Source organism: Pipra filicauda, unplaced genomic scaffold (genome assembly GCF_003945595.2).
Source record: "Pipra filicauda isolate LSUMZ 115617 unplaced genomic scaffold, ASM394559v2 scaffold318_size846807_pilon, whole genome shotgun sequence".
NCBI lineage: Eukaryota > Metazoa > Chordata > Aves > Passeriformes > Pipridae > Pipra > Pipra filicauda.
The window spans coordinates 404,658-422,860 of record NW_024104441.1 but is presented as its reverse complement, the minus strand read 5'-3'; the positions used below and the strand labels follow the sequence as shown (position 1 = coordinate 422,860).

The following is an 18,203-nucleotide window of genomic DNA, read 5'->3' as shown; positions in this document are numbered from 1 at the left end:
GAACTTGCCCAGGTGCTTCCTAGCATGGAGAGGAATGAGGGGACATGGATCATGAGCCTTCTGAATTCCCCTGGAAGAGCTGTATTTGCAAGACACCTGCTTTGTTTGGACTCCAGGGCCTGATAAAGGCATGAAGGGGTCAAGGGGCAGGTTGAAGGTCCAGCAGCTCAGCAGATGTCTGTGATCTTGTTGGGTACAAGGCTTTTTGTGCAAGCAGATAAGTCCCTTTTCTTCTGAAATAAACTAATACACAGAAGTGAAGGAGAACTTGTTTGCTTGTGCCCTTGTAGCATGACTTTAAATGTCATGTTGCAGCATTCTGGAGGGTGCTCGGGCTAGCGCGGACTGTGCTGGTGCTTGCCAAGAGTCCACGTAATGCAAGCAGCTCTGCATGGAAGCAGTCCCTGTCACAGTAGCTTTCTATCTTCCTGTTCCAATCCAGTATGTAACTTCTCTGCAGTGAAGGGCTAGGAAAATGTTTTGTGTTTTCCCTATACCCTTTGCTGCCACAGCATCCTTGTGATTGCAGCCTGTTGCTGCTTCTCCAGCTCAGTAAGTAGTATCTGTCTGCCCTGAGGTTCTGACTTTGCACATTTAATGAGGATCCTGATCCCAGTCTGATTTGGGCCTCCCAAGTGGTGACCACAGTGAGGACTCAATGTGGGGCTTCCATGAGCAGTTAAGCTAATCCAGTGAATTCTCGATTCCTTCCTCTCTGTACTGTTGTAACTAAGTATGTGAGTTAGTTGGGGTACATCCACGCTTCATTCCAACTTTTGTATTGCAGATGTACTGGCTGTGAGCATCGTGCCTGGCAGTTTAATGTGAATTGAGTATCACTGGGATATTGTACTGAGTTTGTACAACGTAGTTTTAAACGAAAATCATAGCCCTAAGCAGAGGTGTGGCTTCAAAATGTACCAAACTTGACTTTTTTTTTTGTTTCCTTTTATTTTCCACTTAGGTATCACATGCTGTTGCAAAGCTAGTATTAGTTAGTTTCCACTGGCAAATCTCAGAGATTTTGGAAAGGTAAGTGTAAATAGTCTTATCTCTTTTGTGCTCAGTGCTTTTTTCCCTGGCTTTGCAGAAATGCTCAGGGTGCTCCATAGGTGTGTTTTTGACAAGTATCTTTGGACCTGAAAGCAGGACATGTGGTCCATTCCAGAGAGCAGAGGAAAAGCACTGATTTGTTGAGGCTGCACTGCCTGCAAGAAATCTGTAAACAGGGGAGTGGTGGTGAATGTCTTTCAGTTTGAGGAATTACTGTTATGCTTGGAACCCTGTAGATGCATTTATCTTACATTTTGAGATAACAGATTGAGAGTACTGCATCTATTTTTATTTGTTTTAACAAATAAAAAGATAACATATGTTCTGCTTTGAACATAGAAGCCATAAGTCATAAAGGAGCACCGAACCTATGCTGATGTGGTCTTTAGCAGTACATCCACATTGAAGTTTTTTCTCCTTCTGACATAAGTGATGTTTTTTTTCCCAAGCTGACTAGTATTTGGAGAGCGGGAGAAGATGGTGTGAGAGAACTGAGAACTGCAGCCCCCTTGCTTGATCAGTGTCACTGTAACAGTCCTCCAACTGATTTCAGAAGCAGGGTTCAGACTCTGCCCAAACATATGCGGGAAGTGTATCCAGAGGCACTGCTGGCTGGCAGCCCCTTCACTAAATACTGGCTCAGAACTAAACGTTGTCTGAAAATAGAGAGAACATCAGCCTGACTCATTCTGCCATGCCATTTTTGGCCCTGTAGCCAACAACTTCATCCAGAGAACGTATGGAAAATGCATCTCGTGTATGGATGTAGTTGCAGCATCTTTGGTAACTGTCTCATTGGTTGCCTGAAAGCTTTTCTCTGGAGGACAAAGTGGGTGAGATTCCCGCAGAGCAGCTCAGGTGATCCTGCAGATTAACTAATGAGATTTAAACAGGAGGAAATTTGGGGAAGAGTTTATTTCCAAAGCTATGGCTTTGCAAGTTGTTCTCTGGTTGATCTAGTCCTCAGACTTCTGCCTTGGTACAGTGACATTATAAAATGAAAGCTCGTTAGTACAACTAAGAAGTGCTAATGAGCAGGGGGGACTTACAGCATGGTCACTATAGTGATGCTGCTATTTCTGAGTTCATTGATATAAACATTCCTCTGCAAGGGAAATCACAAACAGCAAAATGTGTTTAATTCTAAGGCTGCTGATAGACAGCTTCATACGCTTAAGGGGTGCTAATCTGTCACTGAGGAAATACTTAACTAGATAATAAACTGGAGTTAAAGTGAGACTTAACCAGGCTAGCTTGATTTTTACAAAGGAATAAGAGACAGACAGGAGCCTCACTGGAGTGTGTTATTGTGGACAGTGCTTAGGACTGCTCTAGGAGTGTGGATAGAAAATATTAGCTTCAAAAATAAATGTTGTGAAAAAATAATCATCAAGAAGGATAAGGAAAATGTTAATCCATTACCAGGAGAAGTATTATTCCTGTTTTTGAAGAAATTATCATAAAGTTTTGATGAGAGCTCAGCTCTCTATATGAGAGAGCCTCACACAAGACACATTTCAATTTCCTTGTTGAAACCTACCCTACCATTTGCACAGAGCCAATTATTTATTCAGGCAAGAAGGATCAATTTAATAATGCAGAGTGTATTCAGAAACTGATTTGATCATTCTTCAATTGCCTTTTCAGGCACAAGTCTAATGCTGCCCAGTTGCTAGTAGAAGCACGAGTTCAGCCCACCTCATCCAAACATGTAAGTATGATAACTATCTCAGTCTGTTCCCTTGGCAGACACTTCTGACCCCCCTCGTGGGGGATTGCATTACTAATGGCATAGTCTGTCCCATGTTAACCCTTTGCAAACTCAGGTCTGATACCCTAATTCAGTGCTGAGTGTACTTTTTAATGAGAATGCCTTCAAGAGATGTCTAATATTTAAATAGCTGCTTTGCTATTGACTTGCAGGTAGTGTTCAAGAATTACTTTCTTCAAGAAAATTAGGATCATTTTTTGACTTGAGTGATGGTACACAATGGAAGGAGCACAGTGAACGGGCTTGGCTGCCTCTTCCAATTCTGTTCTCTGTAAAAGACACTCAAGGGAAGTTTTGGCTGCACAGAGTGAACAGAGCTTGTCTGTGGCTGGAATAGAGATTTTTTTTTTTTTTTTTTTTAATTTTTTTTTTTACCCTGCAGTGCTCAGCTTAGGGATGGTTAAGCCGAGTCTCCCAGTGAGTGGTGGTGCTGCTGAGCCAGTCAGTACTGATATGTAACCAACAACTTGTGTTTTGCAGCCAGGGCTACACAGGTCTTCAGATATTTCCCCCCACCCCCTTTAAATAGAAACATCCTGTCGCATGTTACAGATTTCATTCGCGGTGGGTGTCTTGGTGCAATGCACAGTTACCCCAAGAACACATTGCTATGTGTCAGATTTTGAGTGATAAAATACTACATCTGGGAAACACACGTTGGGCTGGGGGGGAGGGGAGATTTTAAAAGCCTGGTCTGGCATCTGAGCTGTCTTGTAACTAGCAGACAGTGAAAATACTAAAAGAGCTGACAGGAGTGACTCAAAATAAATTATCTGCCTAGAGTCCAGAAAAAAAAAATCTTTGTTATTTGACATACCTGCAATTAGTCCATATATTTTCAGATATGTCTGAATCTTTTGTCAGCTCTCACTTAAGTACCCCCCACTGCAATGGTAATTTCACTTTGGGCAGAAAGATATGGTTAAAAGGTTGATTTGAGTCTTCACAAACTTGGTTTGTTAGGCAATTCACTACAGTCTATTTGTGTGTGCTAGGGCAAGCTGCTCTGTGCTTTGGCTTCCAGTGCAGAATAATGATATTTTGGGGGCAGATGCTCATAGTGAGTGTCTGTAGAGGGACTGACTCCACAGGGAGAAGCTTTAGTGAGCTCAGAGAGGCAGCTTGTGAGGGTTTGAGGTAGCGCGTGTGCTGTTCAGGGTGAGCAGCTGATCCAGGCAATCAGTGCAGTTTCAGACTCAGTGAATCTTGTTCTGGTCCATAAGTGAGGCCACTTAGAACAGTCATATTATTTCCTTTTTCACGTGGCCATGCCATAAATCAAGCTCTGTCAGTCATGTGGCTGCATGTTGTGCTGCTGCTCCTCCACGTCTCTGGCATACAGAGCTTGGCATGGAAGCCGATGGCAGTCTCACACCAGCTTCTTAACAAGTGGCAAAGTTTTCAGTAGACAAAAAGTGATTATATGGCTTCTCTGTGAAAGGAAAAATTGGAACATAAGCTCCTGCTAACAGCTTCGTAGAGCCTTGTTTTTGATGAAGCTGTGCTAGACCTGGTTCTGCAGGTCCCAGGGGTGAGCAGAGATGTATTGAAGGCTGGATCTGTTGTCTGGGGATTAGCTCTGCACTACCCAGGGGGAGACCAGACTGCTTCTCAGTGGTTTGGTGAAGCAATAGCAGAGTTATGCCTGATTTGAAACAAAGCTTCTTAATCCTTTTCATCTGAAGGGATGATGGCTGCTTTGCCAAATGTAGCATTGGCAGAAGAGAAGAGATAGAAAATGATAGTCTGAGAATTCCCTTTCCTTTCTGTATGAACACTTTACATGCTACACTTTCAATTGCCTCTCCTGTTACCCAGAATTGTTGTCCAGTAAAAGGACATTGCTAAGCCTGCTTCCAGCTATAGCTTCTCTCCAAAGCCTGTGGAACAGTGATAGTCTGGTCCAGCTAACAAAGAATATCAGTAAATCCAGGGAATGCCTAATAAAAGGATGTATTTCTTCATTTTTAAAGAAGACGAGAGTAAGAACCAGAAGAGTAAAGGTGAGTTCTGGATAGCACTAGTTGAGAAGCAGGAACAGTTCAGTACTGTCAGCCTGTTGTGTTATGAGTTTAAAGAGGTTTTTGAGAAGGACTGACTGTTTGGGGCAGTGCAGCACCTCAGCACACCAGCTGCTTATGAACCAGTTCTGGCCTGGAGCTCCCCTGAGACGTTGTCACAGCGAAGATGAATGCAGTTGTCTGTGGATGAGGTGAAAACACTCTGGGAGAGCTGGGATGCTTTCACTGTAATGCTGATTTGTGTCTCTCCCAGGCAATGGTACATTCCTCCCACCACTGCGCAGTGTGCATGCAGTTTGTCCGGAAGGAGAACTTGCTCTCTCTGGCTTGTCAGCACCAGTTCTGTCGCAGCTGCTGGGAGCAGCACTGTACAGTGCTCGTCAAGGATGGTGTTGGAGTCGGTGAGTTCAAGGTGGACATGGTGCTGGGTCCATATTTGCCATGCTGGCCATTCTGATGAGTCAAGAACATGACTGTAACAAGTTAGAAGCTGCAAATCTGCTGCACCTTGAGTTTGCATCTGTGATGATGTACTGTTGCAATGCCCCTGGAGTGCTTGTAGATGCAAACATTTGTTCCCTTTGTCTTGGGTAGAAGCCAGTAGTTGCCAGAGTTGCTTTGGGCTTTTTGTAGCCTGTCTTTCATGCTGGCATGGCAGTAACTTACAATTTGCTGATTTAAGTGTCTGACCTTGTGAATACTGATTGAAGCACTTACTGGTTCTGGGTACACATGCACCCTGTCATCTTTCGCTACAGACAGTTGGGCGTCAGCTTTTCAGCAGCCCCTGATTTGTTTCACAGTTGTGTCCCTCTTGCCACAACAACAGATGGCACCTAGGAAACTGTTGAATGCTCTCTGTGCATTCACTCCTTGGAATAAGCTGCACTGTGCTAAGATGTTGCTTTCTTTTCTTAGGGGTCTCCTGCATGGCTCAGGACTGCCTGCTTCGGACACCAGAAGACTTTGTGTTCCCATTGCTGCCTAGTGAAGAGCTGAAAGACAAATACAGGCGCTACCTCTTCAGGGACTATGTGGAGGTAGTGGGTTTTTTCATTTTTAGGATACCCTGGCTCAAATCACCAATGACTTGCAGAAATTTTGTTTCAAGTGTCTTGCATTTTTGATTAGAACTGCAGTAACTGCAGCAAAATTGTCCTCAATAGACATGATGTGGCAGCTCCTGTAGGACAGCCTCACTGGCAAAATACTCTAGCAAGTTGCCAAAGTAAATTCTGCTGTAAGGTCACCCAGTAACTCCTTGGCTGGTGCTTCAGAATTCTCGGAGTGTTGCAGCTGAGAATTTCAAAACTTTGATCTGATTTTTTAAGTCCTTCTTGTTCTTACATAAATATTTTTAGGTTCTGAAAAATAGGTCCCTCATCTTAGTGTAGCCCAGCTGAATTGGCTTGCTCAATTACATTTTATATGAGGTATTTTGAAATTAAAGCAGCAGTTGTTAAGGCTCAATGTGCAGGAGTGTTCTGGTGACTGGCAACACTCAAGAAGCAGCGATGCAGTACAAAAGAGGGGTGTCACCTCACCTCAATAAAGTTACCCTTTGGGAAGGAATGGCCACCACAGAAGAGCAACTAAATAGCCTCTGTGAGATAAGGAGAGGATGAGAAAAGAGCTCAAGTGGAATAAAATTGTTTGTTCCTGTTGACTGTTAGTGGTGTCTTAATGGTTGTATTGCTGTGCTGACTTGGTCTGTAACCCTCCATTTGAATTCCGTGTTCTAGAGAAGCTGTAAGTAACTAATAAATGTCTTCAGCATTAGGAAAAGGAGGATCTCTTCTGTTAGCCAAGACCTGGTGACAGTTGTCAGTCTTTTTCAATAAGAAATAACTGACTTGTATGGTTTTGAGGATAGGAGTGTTTAAAGTTGAACAGATTTCTTCTGCACCCACTGCTGATCTTACCCCCTTGGTGTGCCCACAGAGCCATTACCAGCTGCAGCTGTGTCCTGGTGCAGATTGCCCTATGGTCATACAGGTACAAGAGCCAAAAGCCCGGCGAGTGCAGTGCAATCGTTGCAATGAGGTCTTCTGGTAAGGAACAGAGAAGGTTAAAAATCATGGGGGGAAGTGTGTGCTGTCCTCAGAGCTGCTCCTTTTGCTTGCCAGCAGCTTTGGTGTGTAGAAGCATGTTCAATGCTTTGCTAGAGTTGTTTGTAACTTGAGTTAGCTTGAGTAATTGGACACTTGGGGTCTGACTTCTGCAGGTGGTCAGCTGTCCCCTCGCTCCCTAAACTCCTTGGAAGTTGGGTTTCTGGCAACCAGGGAATGCAGGGCTTGAATAATCAAGGGGTTACAAATCTGGCATTCTCACATTTTGGCTTGGTTACAAATTTTCCTCCAGACATAGTGACTGATAGAGATTCTGGTAGTGAACATGGAGTCCTCCCTACTACCTGCTGGTATTAAGATTTTAAGTTTATGACAAGAGTTTGACTCCCAGAGTGTCTGGGAGACATGTTTTGAGACTCATGTGAGAATACATTTCTGCTGAACAGGAATGCTAATGTTCCTTGTCTGATGGAAGTGGATGTAGGACCAGAGAAAAAAGGTAGTTTGCAGAGCTGCTGAAGTGTCTTCTGCTCCTGGGTCTCTAGAATCACTGCTGAGAATGTCTGTGGAGCATAATGAAAACAGATTAGAGAACCAGCTTACTGGAATCTCCATGCAAATGGTCCTTACTCACCTGGGGCTGTCAGGTCATGTTAATGCGAGTACCTGATATCTGCCACTGGAGTCAAGCTACTTGTAAGTAACTGGTGTGCCCCAGGCCTCTGCAGTCATGTTAGAGGAAACATAGGTTCTAGGTAAGGACATGTCAGCCCTCAGACACATGACGTGTCAGAGAAAGCCTCAGTTCACTTTCCTCTTGACTCTGGTTTCTGCACAAGAGGGTGGGGGAGATGTTCAGCCTTGGTCTTTGCACTCTGGTAATACACAAGAGCATTTGCATCCCTTACTGGGCCTCCCAGATTTTGGTCAGGAAAACCTCAATCCTTGAGTCACTTCCTTGGAAATCGATGTGTCTTTCTCTTTTTTTTCTCCCCCCCTTAAGCTTTAAGTGTCGGCAGATGTACCACGCGCCCACGGACTGCGCTACCATTCGGAAATGGCTCACCAAGTGTGCGGATGACTCTGAAACAGCCAACTACATCAGTGCTCACACTAAAGATGTAAGGCCAAGCACCTGCGTGTTATTTCTTGTCCTCTAGCCCTGCCTGGGAAGCAGGATGCAATTCTATACATACATAGCATTGTGTTCTGCTTTTTCACGGGCTACAAATTCTCACAGCTCCCTAGGGACTGTCAAGAAGCTTCTGTCAGAAGCTACCGTCATATGTGAACTAATTATGTTCCTATGCCTGTGATATAACAACTGAGTGCCTTGGGAATGCTTTGTGTAGGAAGCCCAGCTGCCCTTCTGCAGTAAGGACCTGGTGATCCTTATTCCAGACCTGGTGTGAATGTTGGCAGCTAGGTGTGCTGTCCTCCCACAGGCAAAAGAATTGTGACTACTTTGAAATGATCAGTGGAGATGTGTTTAAAATGGAAGGAGAGGGTGTAGTAAGTGTGAAATCAGTATCAAATAAGGCATCAGTGGTGTTTAAGCCTGAATAATTGTGGAGTACTGTGAACTGGAAGGTGAGGGAGATAAAGTCATGATTTGTCAAGCACAGCAAAATGAGGTAGTTGAACTCTGTAAATTAGGCATCAGAGTATTTCTAGTAGATTTAGATCCAAGACAAAAAAATAGTTTACACATTATGCACCCTAGCCTACCTATAGAATTGACTTTAAAATTTATAGATATACTACCTTTATCCTCTAAATTAGCTGTTTGAGATTTGAACTTTTAATGTCTTGGGGATTTTGTGACCTGACTTCAAAACAGTTCTTAGCTGGCATTGAGCTACCATGGCCAGTGACAATTGTGACAGTGCTGATTAGCCTGTCTAACAGTGCTAATTCAGTTGTGTTAGATTTCAAGTTCCCTTCCTTCTCTGGAGAAGGTGTCAGCATGTGATGGCAGTTTCTGCTATCCTCACTTGTAGAAATAAGGTTCTGTTATATCAAGCATTCTTCTGGCATACATTTTGCCTGACGTGAAAATTTATGAAAAGCAGCAAAACTCACTTCTTCCACTGTACCTGTGCAGGCCAAAAAATGTAGCTGGACTCTCTAGGGTATCTGTGCAGTAAGGATGTGTGCAGCTCTCTATGGTCAGCCAGAGTCTCTACCCCTAGCTGAGTTGTCATCTGTAAGTGGCTGCTGAAGGCAGGATATAGTGTCGATTACCTGCAGTCCAAGTAGCTGTGGAATCTACTGTAATACATGAACTAATTATGTCCTTGTGCCTGAGCAAGTGTTAAGCGGTAACTCAGCAAGACCTCCAGTCTTACAAGGAGTAACAACAGCAAATTTGTTTTCTTGAGCAAATAGTTCAGTGCTGCAGTGTAACTCCCCTGGCTTTGCCTTTCTATCTTCTTTTAAATGGAGCTATCAGGCAAAGTGTAAATGTTAATATTCTCATATATGTGTATGCATATTTAAAAAAAAAAAAAGGCAGAGAGGAATAATCACACAAGTGCTGTCATTCTTCAGAAGGCTGCTAGAGACAGTTGGATCTAACAATTGCTTCTGTTTCCTCAGTGTCCCAAGTGCAATATCTGTATTGAAAAGAATGGAGGCTGCAATCACATGGTGAGCAATTCCCTGAACACGTCAAACCTCCCTTGTTCTAAGCGCAATTTTTCCCCCCCACTTTGCACTAACTAGTGCTTCTTGTCTCTTCTTTTTCAGCAATGTTCCAAATGCAAGCATGGTGAGTTGGATTTGGAAGCAGTTTTCTCTGCAATGTTTGTCAGTGGTGATGGTCTCTTCTCTTTTTTTGTGATAGGAAAAAAAAATTTGAACATTCACTGAAATATTTTCCCCCTAGTAAAAGGTGAACAGGACATTAGTTACAGACTTCTGTGTGATAGTTTTTTCCCCACTGGCTGTGATCTCAGCTGGGTTCTGATTCAGTGCTGGTTTGGCTCCTGCCCCTGACATGTCCATTGTATAGAGAAGTCTCCAGAATATTAACAGTGGAATCCATCTCAGAAGAGAGTATTAAATGCTTTCCATGGAATTGTTTTTGTCATCAGCTGAAAATACTGTCAGAACTGAGCCATTTACTCAGATGAGCTTAAGGTCTTCTTCTTACTGATGGAAATAATGAGCTTCAATCTAGATGAAACTGCAGGAGCTGTGAATTTTTATTCGTAGCTGTTGGACTTCTCAGTCCGCTCCTGTTCAATTAACAGCCTGAGTGTCTTTGGCTCACTGTGTGGTCCTACAGTGTGACAGCCTGTTTTTGTACTTACTTTTTCATGGCAGAATTAATTTCTATTGCCTTGTAGCGAGACAGTTGTATTCAGCCCTCTGAGTTAAGTGTGCCACTAGAAACTGTTACACTATCAGAACCTTATTGGGAAGATGATTAAAGATTACTGTCCTCTCTCATTTCCTTTGCTCTGGGGTTCTCAGCAGCACTGGACATGCTTTGATGGAGCTCTGTGACAAGGGTGAGCAGGCAAGTGCCACGGTACCATGGGAGCTAGCTGGTGAAAGCTGGTGAACTCTGGAAATGCAGACTTTGATTTCTTTACCATGAGTAACACAGAAGTGATTCTTATTGTAGCAACTTAATATCCATCTTTTTTCCTTCCCAGTAGAACACCCACAACCTCTCTCTGAAATCAGAAAATTGTCACGTGGGTTTTGCTGTTGCTCTCTTTTCTTCACTTTCTTCCCAATTCAGCAGCTTCTAACTTTGTGTTATAAACCCCTGACATCTGACATTACCTGGGTAGTTCCCTTCTGAAGAGAACTGAGGGAAGACTTTCTTTTGCATGAGTTAGTTCACTTTTGGATGTGACTGTTTGTTTTGTTTAGACAGAGGTTTGCATGGGGCGGTGGGCCATGGTGGGGAGGAGGCAACTCACAAAAAAGACTGCAGCCTGCCTCTTCTTTAACTTGGAGTGACAGCCTGTGCAGGTTGCAAGTATGATTCTGCCCAGTGGTCTTGGTGTACAGGATGCAGAACTTCAGGATTTACTTTCCACAGTTGCATGGGAGGCCGTACAATTAAAATCTTCGAGGCAGGCTGGTATTTTTGGCTCACTGTTGAGTTCTGTTATGTAAGATGATACAAAATGTGTATGTTTCTTGGCTTAGCAGAAATATCTGAAAACAGATGGACTGTGTCTCCTGAAGCTTTTCTTTCTCAGAGGTTTTTTTCTGTGCCTCACAGTGGGTTTTTTTGCTGTTTTCTGCAGACTTCTGCTGGATGTGTCTGGGAGACTGGAAGACTCACGGCAGCGAGTACTACGAATGCAGTCGGTACAAAGAGAATCCTGATATTGTAAACCAGAGTCAGCAAGCACAGGCCAGGGAGGCCCTTAAGAAGTACTTGTTCTATTTTGAGAGGGTAGGAGACATCTCCTTGGCCAGAGCTGCTGTAGCCTTTTAATGCTCCCTGCCTGGTGCAAAGGTCATTGCCAGCAATCTCCGTGCAAGAAACTGCCCAGAGAGAACCCGTGCAGAATTTTCAGGCTCTGTTTTTCACTCAAAATCCTGCCCTGTGAATCCCTTTCAAACCTATAATGTCATACCTAAAGAAAATCATATTTGTCCTATGTTCCCCTGTGCTAGAGAAAATCAGTATTACTTGTATGCCACTGTATCCTTTACCTGCAAGCTGAGTGCTGCTGCAGTAGATAGATATTGCTCCAATCATTTCCTTCCAGGACTGGGGAACTTCAGTTCCTTGAAATCTGTCTTTATAGAGACAAAGAACTAAATAAACTCTGCCATGTTCAAAGCTCCATGTGCTCTAGCAAAGTTTTACTAAAATTTCATGTAATCACATTTTTAAAAGTTGCATCTCTGTCCACACAGCAGTCTCCATGCACCTGGCCATGCACAGCAACTCTACAGCAGCATCTGTAGAAGAGAGTGTGGTAGAGGTTAAATACTGGTGCATTTCAGTTTCCCCATTAAAATGAGTTTATCCTTCACAGCATGAGCCAAGTCCTGTGGTAAAATAAATATGTTCATTCCTGGTTCTTCAGAACAACAGGCTTTGGGAAATAGCCATGTTTACAATGTGCACATGGAAGTTGGATTTCACTGAGCCTGTGTTAAATGTTAATTTAAACTCTTAACCTTTCTATAGAAATCCTTTAAGTAGGGAAATCGCCATGTCTTTCCATCTTGTTAGGCACAAGGTCGCTGTGTGACCAGAGGGCATTCCCACTCGGAGGAGCTGGGATTGCTCCCTGCTCTTTGCTGCTGTCAGTCTGTTTACAGCCTCTGCCACTTGCTACTGGAGGTGCTGCCTTGCCGTTCTTTCCCACAGCATGTCTTGCCTTGCTGGACTCCTGCCCCACTCCAATTTCTGCTTGCTAGAGCTTGTGCTTTTACAGCAGTAGTACTCTGTTCTCATGCCATTTTTTCTTTCCCTGTCTCCCCACCCCTTGCAGTGGGAGAATCACAATAAAAGCCTACAGCTGGAGGCACAGACATACCAACGAATCCAGGAGAAAATTCAAGAAAGAGTTATGAACAACTTGGGGACATGGATAGACTGGCAATACCTACAAAATGCTGCAAAACTACTTGCAAAGGTGGGTAATTTTGTCTTGTTTGCGCAGAGAAAATACCGGCCAGAATGCTAAATTCATAGTACTGATTAAGGAAGGAAATTTAAGGGTTGTGGGTACGTGGGGTAGTACCTCTAGTCTAGGACGTGAACTAGCCAAAAATCATCTGGTATTGTGAAGTTATGTTTCACAGTGTACAGAGCTGCACAAGTTCTTCCAAGGAAGGTGTAGGAAATTCCACCATGAAGTGTCCAATTGTCCTTGTTAGGAGGTAGCTTCTTAGCCTGTAGTGACCACACGAATGTGACTCTGCTGACTTCCAAGTCTGAGACTCTTGTCCTTTTCTCTCTCTTCCTTCCACACTTGGGCAGTGTCGTTACACCCTGCAGTACACATATCCATATGCCTACTACATGGAGTCTGGTCCCAGGAAGAAGCTGGTAAGATGTTTTGCCTTCTTTTTTGCTGATAAATTTTTGGGGTGTAGCTGGCAGCATGCTGGGCTGAATTCCAGAGCCTGGCAGTGTCTGAAATATTAGTCCTGAGTTTGAGGTAAGGACAGGACAAATAGGCATTTTTGCACCTTCCCTCTTCACTTTGAGTTGACCAGCAGCTCTGTCATCTGATGCATTACATTATTTTCCCAGGGGACTTCACTGCACTTTCACTAACAAGCCATTTATCCAGAATGTTTTGAGGCTGGAAGTGTGCGTTTGTTCCTTGGTAAGATTTATCACAGTGCTGTGGGCCATATTTCATATGAAGAGCTGCTGGAGGAGAGTTTTTCTAGCCTTGGATCAGGGTGTAGCTTTGCTTTTTATTCCTGCTGTAAGTTCCTTTGTTGCTTGGTACATCTCATGGACTGGACATGTACAAAAATAACCCTGAATTCACTGAAGAGTTTTTTGTTAGACTCGGCTGTTCTGTAAAACCTGTTGTAGAATCTCTCCTCATGGGATCATGTGTTCTCTGAGGCTGTGGACAGATGTTCTTTTCTGGATCTGACTGTGCCAGTGGAACAAGTTGCTGCTCCCAGCAGCGGTTAACAATCCCTCCACTCTGCCTGCAGAGCTGCTCATGGGAGTGTCTTCTGACCTGTTTATGGCAAAATGAGCTGAGCTAGGAGATACTTGTCACTTGCAGTGTTTTTAGGCTGACTGGGTTAATTTTGAGTGATACAGGTTGGGGAGTGCTTACACAAGAAACTCCCAGAAGGGGTGATGCTGTGTAGCTGAAGGTGGATAAGGAGGAGACACAAACCTGCTCTGCCAGCAGACCTGTCAGCAAAACACATTTGTCTGCTCCTCAAGTGTGGTGTGTGGTATGAAACTGCTCCATTAAACTAGTTTCTTGTTGCTGTCTCTAATTTTGCTCCTTGCAGTTTGAATACCAGCAGGCCCAGCTGGAAGCTGAAATTGAAAATCTCTCATGGAAGGTGGAGCGAGCAGACAGCTATGACAGAGGGGTGAGTGTTCTGCTTGCTTGAGCCTGCTGGCCAGATTTTGTTTGCTGGGCTTAACACTTCTGCAGGAGCACTAAGGTAGTCAAGTGAGAGTTCTGAGAAACTAGATCCAGAAACCACCCTTAGGCAGCAGATGTTGTAGAAGCGGAGTGCTCACTGCTTATGGAAGGGGAGGGCGGGCTGCAGGGAGTCCTGCAAAGTGAGATGGGACATACAGAGCTCTGGAAGAGGCTCCAGGTATCCCTCTGGTGAAGAGCAGATACCTTAAGTGTGTAGAGGTTTAGGGAGAGCAGGAGCCAGGCAACTGCAGAGGGAGCCCACATCAAAAGCAAGAGGATCTGGGATCTTGTGATCCAGAGTGCGTGTGAAGTGTGACAGTTGGTGCTTCTCACGTGGAGTGTAGTGTCTCCCTGAGGAAAATGAGCTCTTCTCCGGAAAATGTGTGCTGACAGTTTGTACCTTCTGTTTTACCAGGACTTAGAGAATCAGATGCACATAGCAGAGCAGAGACGGAGGACCCTGCTGAAAGACTTCCACGACACATAAGACAGGAGGAAGTGACGAAGTGCAGGGGTGAGAGCAGCGAGTGAAGTGATGGCAGCTTCACTGGGATAAGCAGGCACTGCCTCTGGGAGAACACGGCCAAGGACAAAGCCACCCCTCCCCTTGCAAGTCAGACACATGCAAACACCACATCTTAGTCCAGTTTGTTCTCTTATCTTTCTGTTTCTGTTTCTGCCAGGCTAGAGGCCAGAGCTCAGATTGGCATATTTCCTGGGCCATTTCCCTCCTGCCTTTGATGGTTTCAGAAGGGGAGGGAGTTTTTCTCTGAATGGCTGTTAATAGTATTAGATCGTTACAGTTTATGTAATTTTCAACGGTTGTACAATTATACAGACAAACCTTAGAATAACACACAACCCTTTTTAAAAATAAATTGGCAGTGGAGTGTTTTTCCTTAATCTGCTTGTAAATTTAATGGGCTTTTCCCCCTCTCCCTCTCCCTTCCTCTGACCCAAAAATCCTCCTAGGCGCTGAAGGAGGTTACAAAATATCTCAGCTAGATTTCCCGATGCTCCTTTAACCAGGGCATTGTAGCATTGGCATTGCATGAGGAGAGTGGCCGGTGTTAAGGGTGGCTGCTGCTGTGTCTGGCCCTACAGTACCAGCAGTGGCTGTTATTCAGTATGATTACATGGGACATCTCTTGTCTTGTAAATCAGCTGTGCAAAATCCAGCTACACAAACAGAAGCAAACAGAGGAATTTCAAGGGACAGACCAGGTTAACACTGGGGGATATGCCTTGAGTTTGAGAGAAATTGAGAGAAATCAGATTCTGCGTTTGATGGATTTTAGGTCTTCCATGTAGATTTTTGCTTTACTTGTTTTTGTGGAGAGGATGTTGTATTGCCAAAGCGAATGATGAGGGACTAGTAGCATACAGTTGTTAATCAAGGCTTGGGGCTTTTGCAGAGTGAAAGAATCCATGTTATAACAGTGCCATGCGGCCTGGTAAAGATTATTTGTGCCTCCTGGGTAGCATGGCTGAGAAAATTTGATTTCGTTCATTAAAATGAGACTGAATACCACTACATTATGAGGAGGAAAGATTATGTACAACACACTCCCTGGCACGTGTTGGCAATGTGGACGGGCACTTGAATTCAGGTGCATTACTTGTGCAGAGCCTGCACAAAGCCAGGCAGAAAATTAACTAGCAAAATTAATTTATTTGTATATTAGTATTGATGCTGGTGGGGACTTATCAGAAAATTGATTGTTAGGAGCATGTGGAGCTTTTTTTATTAACATTCTTTTTTTAATGTAAAATATACACTAAAATAAAAATATGAAAACCTAGTTCATCTTAGTAGGGGTTAACATGAAAAAGATTGCTTAAATGCTGATCCTTGCCTGTCTGCTGCAGGAAGCAGGCCACATGTTAGGATTTCACAGGCATGTGTGTCACCTGCACCGGAGCTTGTTGTTTGCAGCCAAAAAGGTGCAGCCGGAGTCTGACCTGAGGAAATCTTCACCTCTGTGGGGAACTCACTTCCATGCTGTATGTGGAAGTGTTGCCTTTGATCTATCCCCGTATTGTTCTTATGCAATGTGACTTGATAAAGATTAAACTGGAGGGGGGAAAAGTGCTAAATTTCTGCATGTCAGAATAAACTCACTCCACTGTTGGAGCCTCTTTCATGTGCCTGAGACACATAATCCAGGTATTTGCAGCAGGTATAATTGGGCTGATGGATTTTATCAAGTGATGCATCAGTTTAAAAAAGGAGTAGCTGCCATAGGAACTAATCCTGTCGATCTGCTTGTTGTACACAGCAGAAAATTTCAAACTGAGAGGCCTTTTCCTTCCTCCCTTCCTTCCCTGGCGGGGGATGTATCATCAGGGAACAGGGGAACATACTGCGAGGAGTGGGATTACAACAGAAGAGGCTGAGGGTAGGGAAGGGTTTTGGAGAGATGGCTGGAGCCAGGGAGTGGGGCAGGGAAGGGAGTCTGGTTTCTGGGAGCAGCACTGCTTGCTGTGCAAGAGATCTCCATAGCCATGGCTCCTTGTGTTCCAGCTCTGTCCTGTTCTGGCTCCCCTTGAGGCTGGAGCTGTAGAGGTAGATATGTCCTTGCTCCAGCCACTGTCTCCTGACTTCATTCCCTCTGCACCCAGCAGCAGCCTCTTTGTGCCCTCCTCTATATTCTAGAAGTCAGTCTCTTCCTTCCTCTCCCAAATGATTGTCAGAGTCGGGGCAGGCTGCACCCACAGTAAAGGTTTGCTGAGACCCCAGCAGTTTGCAGTGCATAGAACCCATGTTTAAACTGTTCTTTAAAAATGTAATGTGCAAAGTACTGATTAGGATAAAAGCTGGTGTTCTTGTTGTCAAACGTAACTATCTTAATACCTAATCTCTTTGCAGAACAGATATGTGGAGTTCCCTAATCCCAAAGAATTATCACTTCTGTTACATAATTGTCCAGCTTTGAGCTAGATGAGAATGGGGTTTTGTCTCTCTCCCTCCCTGCCTCCTTCCCTCCCTCCCTCTCCCATGCCCCCACGAAATGCTTTGCTATGAATCCTTGTTTGTTGACAAGCCAGGCTGTATAGCTGTGGCGAGACTTGCTGAACAGGCTGCTGAGATGCTTGGCTGAAGAATAGTAATAAGGATTGCACAGTGCACCCCCTAATTCTTTCAAATTTTCTGAAACTAGAACTTTGTCAACAGTTCCATTTATTTTTAAACAAAACAAAACACCCTTTCTGAAGGTGGTGAAAGTCCTGGGTTGCATGCACAGATCCTGTTGCTGTACTCTGGGAAAACAACAGGACTTGCTTTTGCAGCCCAGGCAGGGCAACTTCTGTATTGGTGTCGTACAGGAAGTTGTGGACTCCAGGACAAAACCTGCAGAGCACAGGGGCTGCTGGCTCCACGTGTAAGGTGGCTGACACAGCTCAAGAGGCAGGTGTCAGGAGGGAAACAGGTTCTCAACACCCGAAGACAAGGCCAGTTTCTTCCCCTCTAATAGGTACATGGCCCTCTTTGAGTCAGCAAGGTTACATGGATGTAGGTGAATAGAAAGTGGCTCAGGAGCCATTAATCCTGAGGTACAAATTTCCCTTTGATGCGTTACTGCTACAGACGTGGAATGTTTGCTCTCTTTTTTCTTTTTTGCACTTGTTTCCAGCTCCTGCGCCAGCCCAGCGCCTCTCCATCCTTGCATCCGGCACTCTTTTATTTCGGCTTCGCTTGTGTTGGTGCACTGGCTGTCTCATCTCTGATAGTCCTCAGGCTTCCCAGACTGTAACAAAACGTTTTCTACTGATACCGTAAACTGCATGACTGCTACCCTGGGTGCGGCGAAGGTGCCGTGCCCGCCCGCGGGTGGGGCAGCAGGAGGTTTCTGTACAATAGTCTTGCACTCTAAATTTTAGACTTTTTAAGCAGGTGGAAAAAAAATAGAACTTTATTTTTAAATGAGGCACTTGTTCTGGGAATTCCTTTCCTGGCCCCGATCTGGTTGGGGTTGTTGGGCTGTGTGTTTGGGGGTTCGGCGCTGCTGCCACCCCTCGCTTTTCTTCGCAGGCACCGGAGAGGGGCAGGGGCGGCGGAAACCGCCCGGGAGACGGTTGCCAGAGGTGTGCCCATGGTTTATTTGAAATAAATTGTGACTTTCTAACTTTGGCGGTGTCCTGGCTCTCCTTGGCAGCGGGATGGGGACGGGGT

General features: G+C 44.5%; 1 protein-coding gene across 2 annotated transcripts in view; it reads left to right on the top strand.

The window, feature by feature from the left end:
• ARIH2 (ariadne RBR E3 ubiquitin protein ligase 2) overlaps positions 1–18,159 on the top strand; it is a 34,522-nt gene extending 16,363 nt beyond the window's left edge. For both annotated transcript variants that reach the window (XM_027713937.2, XM_027713936.2), the window contains exons 3-15: positions 965–1,032; positions 2,701–2,764; positions 5,099–5,246; positions 5,764–5,885; positions 6,787–6,896; positions 7,918–8,035; positions 9,513–9,563; positions 9,663–9,684; positions 11,183–11,334; positions 12,389–12,532; positions 12,880–12,948; positions 13,890–13,973; positions 14,445–18,159. In XM_027713937.2, coding sequence (XP_027569738.1) covers positions 965–1,032; positions 2,701–2,764; positions 5,099–5,246; positions 5,764–5,885; positions 6,787–6,896; positions 7,918–8,035; positions 9,513–9,563; positions 9,663–9,684; positions 11,183–11,334; positions 12,389–12,532; positions 12,880–12,948; positions 13,890–13,973; positions 14,445–14,516 — 1,224 coding nt within the window. In that variant the 3' untranslated portion in view covers positions 14,517–18,159. The remainder of the gene's footprint in view (positions 1–964; positions 1,033–2,700; positions 2,765–5,098; positions 5,247–5,763; positions 5,886–6,786; positions 6,897–7,917; positions 8,036–9,512; positions 9,564–9,662; positions 9,685–11,182; positions 11,335–12,388; positions 12,533–12,879; positions 12,949–13,889; positions 13,974–14,444) is intronic.
• Positions 18,160–18,203: the final 44 nt, after the last annotated feature.